Source organism: Osmerus mordax, chromosome 23, assembly GCF_038355195.1.
Source record: "Osmerus mordax isolate fOsmMor3 chromosome 23, fOsmMor3.pri, whole genome shotgun sequence".
NCBI classification, from domain to species: domain Eukaryota; kingdom Metazoa; phylum Chordata; class Actinopteri; order Osmeriformes; family Osmeridae; genus Osmerus; species Osmerus mordax.
The window spans coordinates 3,975,755-3,986,625 of NC_090072.1; the positions used below are offsets into that span (position 1 = coordinate 3,975,755).

Sequence of the window (10,871 nt, forward strand, 5' to 3'; positions counted from 1 at the left end):
GAGAGGTGGACTCAGACAGGCTCAGGGGACGGGAGGGGAGAGAGAGAGAGAGGGAGAAACAGTCACATAAAAAGCATGACTCAGACAATGCAACGGGGTAACAAAGAGAAAGAGAGGGGGGAAGAGAGAGAGGGGGGAGAGAGAGAGAGAGGGGAGAGAGAGAGAGAGAGAGAGAGGGGATTCCAGCTCAAGTGATGAAACCCCTTTTACGGGAACAGGATGACAATGCAAGCAGTGACACAAGCCACCACCCCCTCCCCCCCCATTCATTATTTTATATCTCAGCTGCTAGGGTGATTAGTTGTGGTATGAGGTGTGTCTCTTAGCTCCCCAGTCTCCCCCCTCCTCTCTCTCTCCCTGTTCCCCTCTTTCTCTCAACAAGAAGCTCTTGTCTCCAAGCGCCCCAGGAGGTCATATGAGTGGAGGTCTGAGAAGCAAAAAAAAACAAGCAGGCTTATTTATTAACTTTGCGCACACCCTTTCTCCCTCCTTCCCCCAGCACCAACATGTTCCCCAGTGCAGTGGGGGACAGTGGAAAGTAACAACAACAGAAAATAACGCATAACTACACTGCACCCCCCCCCCCCCCCCCCCCCCCTCACAAGCTTTCTCAATATCATTCTTCCCCCCTCTTTGTTCTTCAATGTCATCCTAGTCTTGGGGGGGCTAGAAACACTGGTTATATTAAACCACAACATGCCACTGAACAGCCATGGGCTGGTGGTCATAGTTTTGGGGGTCTGTTTTGAGAGGGCCGAGGCAGGAGAGATGCACACAGCTGGGCTTTGTTCACTGGGGCGCGACTGTGCTTACTGGCAGAACCCTTCTCCGGTCGAGCCAAGGGGTGTGTGTGGGTGTGTGTGTGTGTGTGAACCTCTGACCTTCCTGACAGGAAGTTCCTCCAGAACGGAGCACGGGAGAGGGAGAAAGAAGGGAGAGAGAGAGCTACTGTTATCATAAATACCATAGGGCTTTCTCTCCCTCACGCCAAGATTCTGCTAAAGACAGATTCCACCATTTCTGCTACATCAAAGCTTTGGAACCTGTGGTGAATTCTCTGTAGATTTCCACAGGTTGCTCCAAAGATGGTGGCACCATCGCTCAACACTTAAGGTGTTTGCTAAATCAAATCTGAAACGGTTCATAGGACTTTGTCATCTTCCAAGACCCATGGCAGCCAGCATGGACATTGAGGTCCCGTTGAAACGATGCCTTGTGGATTCAAGAAGGAAAGATGTTGGCATGACGACTACCCAGGAGGAAAACCATACTTGGTAAAGCTTACCTAGTGCACAGGCCAGGACGGCGCTCATATTTCTCGTCGGTTCAGTAAATTAGCCAAGTCATCTTGCTGCAGAACACACGTAGGCCTACATGTTTGCACATGCAGCAAAACAACGGTTTGAACCAGAAGATGCCGACTCCAGCTTTTACATGAGGACAGGACCACTGTGCCCTAGCGCGACTAGACAGGAAAGTGGTATGTGTGTGTGTGGTAGCAGGAGAAGCAGACACCTATTGAAACTGAAAGTATGGTATTATCTCAAATGTGCACGTACAAGGTAGGCCTATGCTTTAGAGTAGAGCAGGATGTTATCAGGTTCAAATGCATGCTGATGACACTCAGACTAAAATGTATGTGGGACAAAAGGTAGAACAGCCTTTGCCATGACTACATGTAAACAATCTCACATCAAAAAGGTGGTTGAGTTGACAGAAAGCACTCTGAACACCATTAACAAAAACAAACGTTAGTATATCAGCTTGCCATACTTTCTCTTGGTTTATACAGAGATTAACCTCCCTTTAAAAAAACATTTGCACATCGAGATAGTGTTTCGTGAGAAATTGGATGCATCAATCACTTCAATATCCAGTACCGCTTGCCAGCTTGGGCGCCAGCTGTGTGTGTGTGTATGTGTGTGTGTTTTCAAGGCCTGCTCTCCAGTCCTCACCAGAACAGGGCTTGGACCTTTCAGCAGATGGTCATAATTATCGGTGCACCGAGAGCTAGCTCTTGCTAGCTAGATTGATTTCAACAACCTGGATTGGCTAATCCTCTTTCAACAAAGCGAGGCCCAGTTACTTCTGCTAATCCACACTTTCAACCGCACGCATTTTACTGCCCATTTTAGACAATTATCGAAAACTCAGCAAGGTTGTCATCTAGGGAGATAGTATTGATAATGCGCAGTCACTCCAACAAACGCTAAACTAGTATGTTTTTTTCTAAAAGGGTTGCCAAGATGCTCTGAAATCATTTACAAAACAAAGACTTGTCACTAACAGGAAGAGAAGGCAAAAACTTGCGGAAAGCAAACAAGATACAACAAAGTTTGTCAATTATAATTTAACTGATCAAATATTGTGTTTCGGGTGTAGGTACATTTCCTAGTTGTACGTGTTCAAAGAATATACATGTTGAGGCCAGAACCTGCTCATGGACGTTTGATGCCGTATCTAGCTGTTAACACAGGATGTACCGTTCGAGGAAGCAAAGCAGGTGACAACAAACAAAAGACAGCCCATTCTGCTTCTTCGTGGACTGCTATTGTGTGTTGAATTGACCACATTGTTTGGGGCAACAAAAGAAAAAACAGCAACTCACCTGCATAAGTAATATCTGATAAATCATGGTTCCTGGCAGTTCTGGGAAATTCCTTCAATTTACGGTTCGACAAGTTCAGAGCCCCGCTCGCAGCAGCCTCCTCGAGCGCCTTCTCCACGCTCCGGCTGGCCGCTATTGTCGCCGGCAGCTGGGCACCATCCCCAGCAGCCATGTAATATAGATATACCTCCTTTGTTACTTTCTTTGAAGCCTTCTCTCTACTTTCATGCCCTTAGAGACAACTTCCAAATGGTGTCCCCCCGATAGACAACCTAAAAAGTACGACAATAAATCCGACAAAGGCGAGGTAATTCTCTTATTTCACTACGAATACGACTCTCCACGCTCACACCACGAGAAAGCGGTACTAGCTGTCAATCTTCGGGAGGGGTGCAGCATCGCGAGCGAGCGCACTCAACGGAGAAGTAGTGGGAGTGGCTACGGCAAGAAGGATTTTGATTGGCAGTCGGTACAACACCCAAACTCCACGCAAACATACGGACTCAAGGCGGGGTTTCAAGAAAGGGGCGTGCATGTTGAATAATTTCTGGAGGAGTGAAATTACATTGATGGCTATATAAACCAATAACTCACAGGAGGAATGAACCAATCACGAATGGCAGGGCTCTCGGAGGGGGTGGCCGCCAGGTATCCTCATTCACATCGTTTTTCATGAATCACATCCAATTACATTCTTAGTTTTGTTATTAAGTTTAACAAGAATGTTTGCCTCCAGGGCAATTCCATTCTGCAGACCTCTTAAGTTAATGTAGCATCATTGACTGGCAACTCACCCTAGTTTGTCACACAGATTATAGATTTGGTGTTTTCCACAGTTTTAGCCATGGTGAAGCTTGGTAAATCCATGCTGGATAAAATATTGACAAGTCATTAGCCTAATCCTTCTTTGTGTGTGTAGTTTGTGTGTGTGTGTGTGTGTGTGTGTGTTTAGTGTGTTTAGTGTGTCAGGATGTGAGAGCAATGTCAGACTAGCAGGTCTGTATTGTTCTTCATACCCTCTTGTGGGTTTTGTTCAGGCTCTCTCCTTCCCCATGGCCAGATGACTGCCCCCCACATCCCCTCACTCCCCCCTGCGCCGTAACATCTATTAAAACAGTCTCAATCCCTCCCTCCCCCCCCTCCCTTCCTCCCTCCTTCCCTCTTCTCTCACTCTCATTTTCAATATTCCTCCCTCCATCCCTCCCTTCCTCCCTCCTTCCCTCTTCTCTCACTCTCATTTTCAATATTCCTCCCTCCATCCCTCCCTCCTTCCCTCTTCTCTCACTCTCATTTTCTCTATTCCTCCCTCCATCCCTCCACATATCCCTCCTTCCCCAGTGTCCCATTGGACCATCTGTCAGCCTCCGGGTGTCCTGCTCTCACAGCTGGGGCGAAAGCTAAGAGGTCGGGGGTGCTTGTACACTTTCACTAAACACACACACGCGCACACGAACGCATACGCGTGCACACACATTACCGCAAATACCATCCATTAACAGCCACTAGTTAACCCCCACATCTACTGGACGTTAAAGAGATTATCACAGAACATTAGACCCGCTGCTTGGCCACAGCATATTTTTTTCTCTCCATTTTACTTGTGATTTATACACACACTGTTATGATGCAGCTCTGTAAGTTGCACACACTTCATGAAACACATGGTTTAAAGAAGACTGGTGAGGGTAACCACTGCTATCAGAACACGAAAAGATCTAAATGACATTTTCCAATATATTACTGTGACATTCTAGGGATTTAAAGGGTTAGTCAAATAAACGTTCAAATTAGAACAGCATCAATAGTGCTAGTTCCAAATGTGTGGGATTTGTCCCTGGGACAAACCACTTTATTCACATGGGGGGGAAATTGGGTCAGGAAATCTACAACAGGCCCACAATGCCCCTGGGAACAACATCAGGATGGGAGGGTTAGAGGAGGGAGAGCACAGAGGAAGAGAGGGGTTAGATAGAGACAGAGCGTGAGAACGAGTGATGTCATATTTGTAACCTCTACCACCCTTGGATAAAAAGATGGTGGGGCCGAGAAAAAGAGAGTGGGAAAGTTTAGGGGGAAATTGGAATTGAAGGGGCTCGATTAAATAGAGAAAGACCAGGACATTTGCCTTCACAAACCAAACTGAACCAAACTTTAGACAGTCATGGAGAGTGGCTGGTCCACTGCTGGTTTGAATGGCTGGCAGCAGCACCATGACTTGGACATCCCATCCTTTGATTGGTCACAGTCGGAAACCATTACATCATCACTAATGCATTTGGGTCAATGAGGCCTGTGAATATTCATGTTCATTAGTGAGCACAATGCGCTTACTACGCCACCTTCTTTGTTTTGGACCAGTGGTCTTTCCTAGAAACGTCACTTTTCACAGGATGTAACAGCAAGACTGGTACTGTAATGATTGTATGTGCGTGTGTCCATGTTATGTGTGCATTTGTGTGTGGCCTTCAAAAGACGCTACACATGTGGGTTGGCTTAACGTCAACGAGCAAAGAGTGTCGGACAGTTTTAAAATAAAAATGTTTAACCTTCCTGCTTCGGGGTAATCATTTGAGTCATTTTACTGTTATTCAAGAGTTGTCATTTCAAAGAGAAAGTGTAAGCAAATGACAGGGTTAAAGGTGGTAGGAGGGAGATAAAGGGTGAATAGGTGAGTTAGTGATTGATGGAGAGTCATAAAGGGCGACTTAAGCGTAGAGAGAGACTGAACAGGGGAAGACCAGTGACAGATGGACCGAGAAAAAGGAGAGAGGAGGAGAAGAAAAGGACCCAGAGATTAAAAGAGTGTCATAAATAATACGAAAAAAAGTGCGCAAGCATAGGAAATCTCCAGAGGGACAGAAGGAGGCAGAAAGTGAGGGGATAGAGGGAGAGAGTGAATGACTGGCTGCTGAAAGAGGAGAATGGCTGGGAACGAGTGGTATGCCATTGGACGTGACCAGCCCTCCACCAGCTGTGCATGTCGTGTGAGTGTGGACACACACACACACAAACACACACACACGAGCCACGTTGGCTAGAGCCTGTGGCACATTAACACTGCATTGGCAGGAGGCCTCACTCACTATCTGGTAACCACATTGAAGAGTCCCTCACTTCAATACACACGCTTATTCTAAATCTCCATTAACAGTTTTGCAACATCATGACTTTGGTATAATGACTGTCCAAAGCATAAGCAGACTTTAAAATGTCATTATGACATCACAGCAAGACATAGTTCTAAAAGAACTGTTGTCATGCAGAATTCTACAACGCTGGACAACAAAGTAGATGTTCAGAAAAATGTACAATCAGAGCATTGGACACAAGCAAGAAGTGTGCCATTTATGTTGAACTGGGGAATAATATTTCCAAAGGTTTGTCCAAAACAATGTCGGAAGCTTCAAAAACGCTGGAGATCAGGCTCCGGTCACGCTTCTACGAGAGACAGACCGGAACATCACCAAAGGTCAGGAGACATAACTTAGAAAAGTCAAACATTTGATGAAAATCATGTCAATTGAAAATTTAATTATTAATAGATCTGTTTGATTTGTCCAACTAAATCTAGCGAAAGAAAAGAAAGACTATCTCTTCAACTCTTGAGGGAACACAACATATGGCATCTATCCAGTCCCTGCCACCTGAAATAGTGAGATTTTCTAACTTCCTATTTTCCACATCCTGGACACGCTGTCCTCCATAGACATGCGTCTGAAAGGACTATTCATCTAAAATAGTTACACATTATTAACTGATTAACATTCTTGTTTGTAACTAATGGGCCTTTGGCCAAAATTCAAATGTGTAACTAATTTTGTAACTTAATGTTACTGTTCATTTTGTGTATCTGAACTACATTAAATCTGGACATGACACTCTTTAGACCCCCGTTTCCCTAGAAACCATTATAACTCAAAATGGATGACCATGTCACGTGTTGTGACATCTGCTTGTTTCTGGGTGTTCCACAGCTGGAGGAAGTACTGAAGCAAGTGTCCGTTAGTGATGTAATTTCCTTCGGTGCCACTTGTCGGGCATTCCATGATCTGAGCCTAAGCCCCGCCCTCTGGAAACAAATATACTATTCCCGGGTAGCCAGGCCATACCCCTTCAAGGACACGCCCCCTGACTGGCGAAGGGTGACCATCATGAAACGTGAGAGAGACCAACCGAGGATAAAGTGTAGCTGTTTTTATAAGCTGTGTTGACCAAGAACAAAAGTAGTTCAAAAAGTGACCAAACAATAACCTCAACAAAAGCATTCAGTTTCCAGCAGTCAAGAAAACAACTTTGACAACAACACATATTCCATTCTCACACACACACCCTCTCATTTCCACTCATTAACTGAACGAATCCCTCCCTCCGTTCCCTCACCCCACAGACACCCAGAGCCTGCTGATACAGCGTCTGTCTCCCGGTAGCTCCAGGGGGAGCCCCCCGTACTTCCCCGGCAGCGTGATGCGGGCCAGCGCCCCGCCCCAGGCCCTGGGCTACCGGCGGGCGTTGCCCACCAAGGACCACGAGCTGCTGTGGGACCAGCAGGGCACCATCTTCCTGCTGAGCAACGCAGACCCGGCCCACAGGCCGCAGGGCCTCGCCACCGGGCGCCTGGAACGCCACAGCTCCAGCCACGTGCTCTGCCAGGGCGCCAAAGATGTGAGATGGGGCGCTGGGTTTGGTGGGGTGGGGGAGGGGTAGCTGTGGGGGGGGGGGCTGGAGTTGGATTAGAGGTGGGGGATCGTGAGGTTGGACTTTGTAGAAGTATATGATCTTTTTCACGATTGAAACCCCCCAGATACCCCCAAAATACCCTGACATACGTTCAGCCTGTCTAACCTGGCTCTCTCTCCTGTCATCTCGCACCCTCTCACCCCTCAGTTTTCCGTGGACCCCCGTAGTGACGTCTCCTGCCGCAAGTACATCTACGTCCTGGTGACCCACTCCAAGCCCGCCCCCCTGGGCTCCGAGGGCCCGCCCCCACGCTGCGATTGTGTGGAGGTCTACCAGCAGGACATCAGGACGAAGGTGTTTCGCATGACCTTTCACCCCTCCCTCAGCTTCACCCAGATCCGCGTCATGGGCTCCGAGACCCACAGGACTCTGCTGCTGCTCACCGGTCAGTACCAGAACAGGAAATCTCTCTGATTGGCCGATATAAATAGTTGCTATATTAATTATATATATTAACTCAGACGTATGGTTATTTCCACATTGCGTGATGATAATCACACTTTTTCAACTGCTCACTCGCTCTCGCTCTCGCTCTTCTCCTATCTCTCTCTCTCTCTTTCTTTCTCTCTCTCTCTCTCTCTCTCAATATACGTTCTGTCATTTAGCTCCCACTGTTGTTAAATATCCCTCCCTCCCCATCTCAGCCACAGGGAAGGTGTACGCTCTCTCGGTGAACGAGACCCAGCTCACCACACCACCCTCCTACACAGTGCAGCTGGCCCTGAGGAAGGTCAGCACCTCTCTGCCCCAGCTGCCCATCACTCAGATCCACACCAGCTGCAGGAGCGCCCTCTACCTGACCGGTACGGAACAGCATTGAAAAAATACATGAACAGCATAGCACATGAAGATACGATACAACACAAAACAATACAACTCAATACAAAAGAGTTCAGTCATTATGTTTACATTAGCTCCTTAGACTGCATTTGCTGACATAGCTACTTTCTCTTCTTTCTCAGTGGAAGGTTCAGTCTTCATGGAGGTGCACTCTCCTGGTGTGTACCACACCCTGTTTGGAACCCAGCTGGGCTACGATCCCCGTGACATCTATGTTCCTCTCCCCCTCCGTCTGCCCTTTAAGGTACTCGTACTAGGCACAAGCACACACAAACAACTTTAAGTTGAATTCAATCTTAAAAGTCAAATAGTTGATTTCTACAGGTTACCTGTTGTATTCACCCTCCTCCTCCTTTCCCTTTGCTCCTCGACCTTTGACCTGTGGTGCTGCCAGGTGGTGAGGTGCTCTCTGGGGCTGAGCCACCTCTGTCTGCTGGATGACTGTGGGCGCATGTTCATGCAAGGGAGCAACCGCTACGGTCAGCTTGGCACCGGAGACAAGATCGACCGCGGACATCCCACCCAGGTATGTGTGTGTGTTCGGGTCATCATTTACACTTCCTGTGCACTAGTTCCAAAAACTGACTGACAACATTTCATTTTTATAGAATTGAGTTCTATACTGAATGACTGTGCTTCACTGTGACTGTGGCTCCGTCATCACATCCTAAAGTTAGTCATCTATCCCACCACCCCTCCTCCTGTCCAGGTGGCGCTGTCTCTGGTTCCAGTGGATGTGTGGTGTGGGCTGAACCACTCCCTGGCCCTGCTGCAGGCGGAGTCAGGCTCCAAGGAGGTGCAAGGGTGTGGGTGTGGAGCGGGCGGCCGTCTGCCCGGGTGCTTTAAGGGCAGCGCCGTGTTCGTCAAGCTGAGCGTCAGGGTGAGTCAGCCTTCTTTTCATCCGGGATGAAAAAAACAGATTATTTTGGTTCCAGACACCTGAGCTGTTAAGACGTGAGCTGTTACTTAGCTTGTAACTTCCCCCCCTGTTCTCTGTACTGTCTCTCTCTCTGCTTCCCTCCCTCACCATCCATTTCTCTCTCAATCATGCACACTCTACTTCCTTTTTCCTCTTTCCATCTCTCCCTCAACTGGTTCATCTCTTTAATGCTCCCTTCCTTCAACCCTCCTTCTTGTCCACTCCCTCCCTCTTTCCCCATTTTTATCCTTTCTTCGTCCACCCTTCCCCCTCCCTTCCTTTCCTCAGGTGCCCCGCACCACCCGCTCCATCTGCTCCTCCCAGGACCTCCTCTACCTGCTCACCTGCCACGACGTCGCGGAAACCCCTCTCTTCAGCCGGCCACACCCCCCAATCCAGCAGGCGGAGCGGGAGGCCGGCGCGGAGAGGGACGTCCTGCAGAGACAGCTGTCCCTGATGAAGAGCAAGGGCCCCAGCGCCGCCGTCGGAATGAAGATGTTGCAAGACGCAGTGCAGAACCTCATGACCCTGTTGAACCCGGTCCACCGCAACTTCCTGGTCGATGCTCTGGGTCTCATCCAGAAAGCGTCGGATAAAAAGCCACTGGAATCATAGAACACCTATGAGATAGAACATCATAAGAGATACTGGTTACATGGTTAAAAAAAATATCTTTATCACCACAGTTGATGCAGTAACCTCTGTTTCAATGCTATATTGAATGACCAGATACACCACAAATTATTTGTTCTTTTACTATAAACTAAAACTTTTCTGCAGATTCAACCAGAGTGGATATGTTTTATTTTGTAACATTCATGAATTTCACGAATTACGTGGGTTTTTGAAAACAGCAGCATCCAAAATAAATGATAAAGGATAAAGATAAATGATTCAATTATCTTTTCCTCTGATCACTGGTTAAGTTCATCAACTCAAATCTCTATATTAAAGAAGTGAAAAGAACTACTAAGAACAGTAATCCTTTTCTAGTCAGCATAGACCATTAGGCTACAGCATGCATATAAAGGTAAGGAACATTTTTTCAACTGGAATCTTCAAATGGAATAGGCCTTTTGCTCCATAGTCCCATCTACTTTCAGAAAATAACATTCCTTTTAATTACATTCAAATTTTAGATTACGCGTGTTGGTAATAATCAGATAGTGGTAGTAGACCTTTTTTTCTAGTCAATCTTGCGTTTTCTAACCTGAGATAGTCTAGTCACCTTTTTTGAAGGTGTTAAAATATTTAAATTCCAAGGTAGGCTAAACCTTCTACGGCACAATATAGCTGTAGGACTACTATGCAGTTGTAGTCGTGTGTTTCCATCTAGCACAAAAAACGCGATTTCTTTCGAATTGTTTTGTTTCCCTCAACATGTTCGGTGCGATGGGCCTCTATAAATATATAGAGCAGCCTCTATATGCGCATTAAAATGCGTTGATTGAAACACGGCATACAACAAACACGCAAGTTGTCAGGGCGTTGAAATGTCAAAAATGTTGTCTACATGCCGTCTTACAAACAAACTAAACTTATTTTCAAATTGACAATCTCAGATGGAGTTAGTGTCCGGGTACCGTGACCCCTTGATTGAGTTCTCGGAGGCCATGGCGCAATGGTACCGCTGCTTCCAAACCACACGTAACGGACGCAAACGGGATAAACACACGGACGGTGAATTTGGGGGTTACGGCTTTCCCCACTACCCCGTGGACTGCTCACCGTACTGGATACTGCACCTGTTAGACTGCACGACACCTC

The 10,871-nt window shown here is 47.1% G+C and overlaps 2 protein-coding genes across 2 annotated transcripts in view; one reads left to right on the forward strand and one right to left on the reverse strand.

The window, feature by feature from the left end:
- The window catches only part of lrch4 (leucine-rich repeats and calponin homology (CH) domain containing 4), a 17,288-nt gene extending 14,329 nt beyond the window's left edge, over window positions 1-2,959 (reverse strand). Inside the window, 1 exon segment of the mRNA XM_067261335.1 lies at window positions 2,609-2,959. Within this exon segment, the coding sequence (XP_067117436.1) occupies window positions 2,609-2,780 (172 nt within the window). The 5' untranslated portion in view covers window positions 2,781-2,959.
- A 3,040-nt stretch (window positions 2,960-5,999) lies between these two features.
- LOC136967369 (F-box only protein 24-like) lies at window positions 6,000-9,719 on the forward strand. Its single transcript, XM_067261135.1, has 9 exons — window positions 6,000-6,077; window positions 6,583-6,766; window positions 6,996-7,270; window positions 7,493-7,730; window positions 7,990-8,148; window positions 8,308-8,429; window positions 8,580-8,729; window positions 8,895-9,065; window positions 9,393-9,719. Exons 1-9 carry the CDS (start codon window positions 6,000-6,002, stop codon window positions 9,717-9,719), a joined length of 1,704 nt encoding a protein of 567 aa, XP_067117236.1.
- The last annotated feature ends 1,152 nt before the right edge of the window (window positions 9,720-10,871 follow it).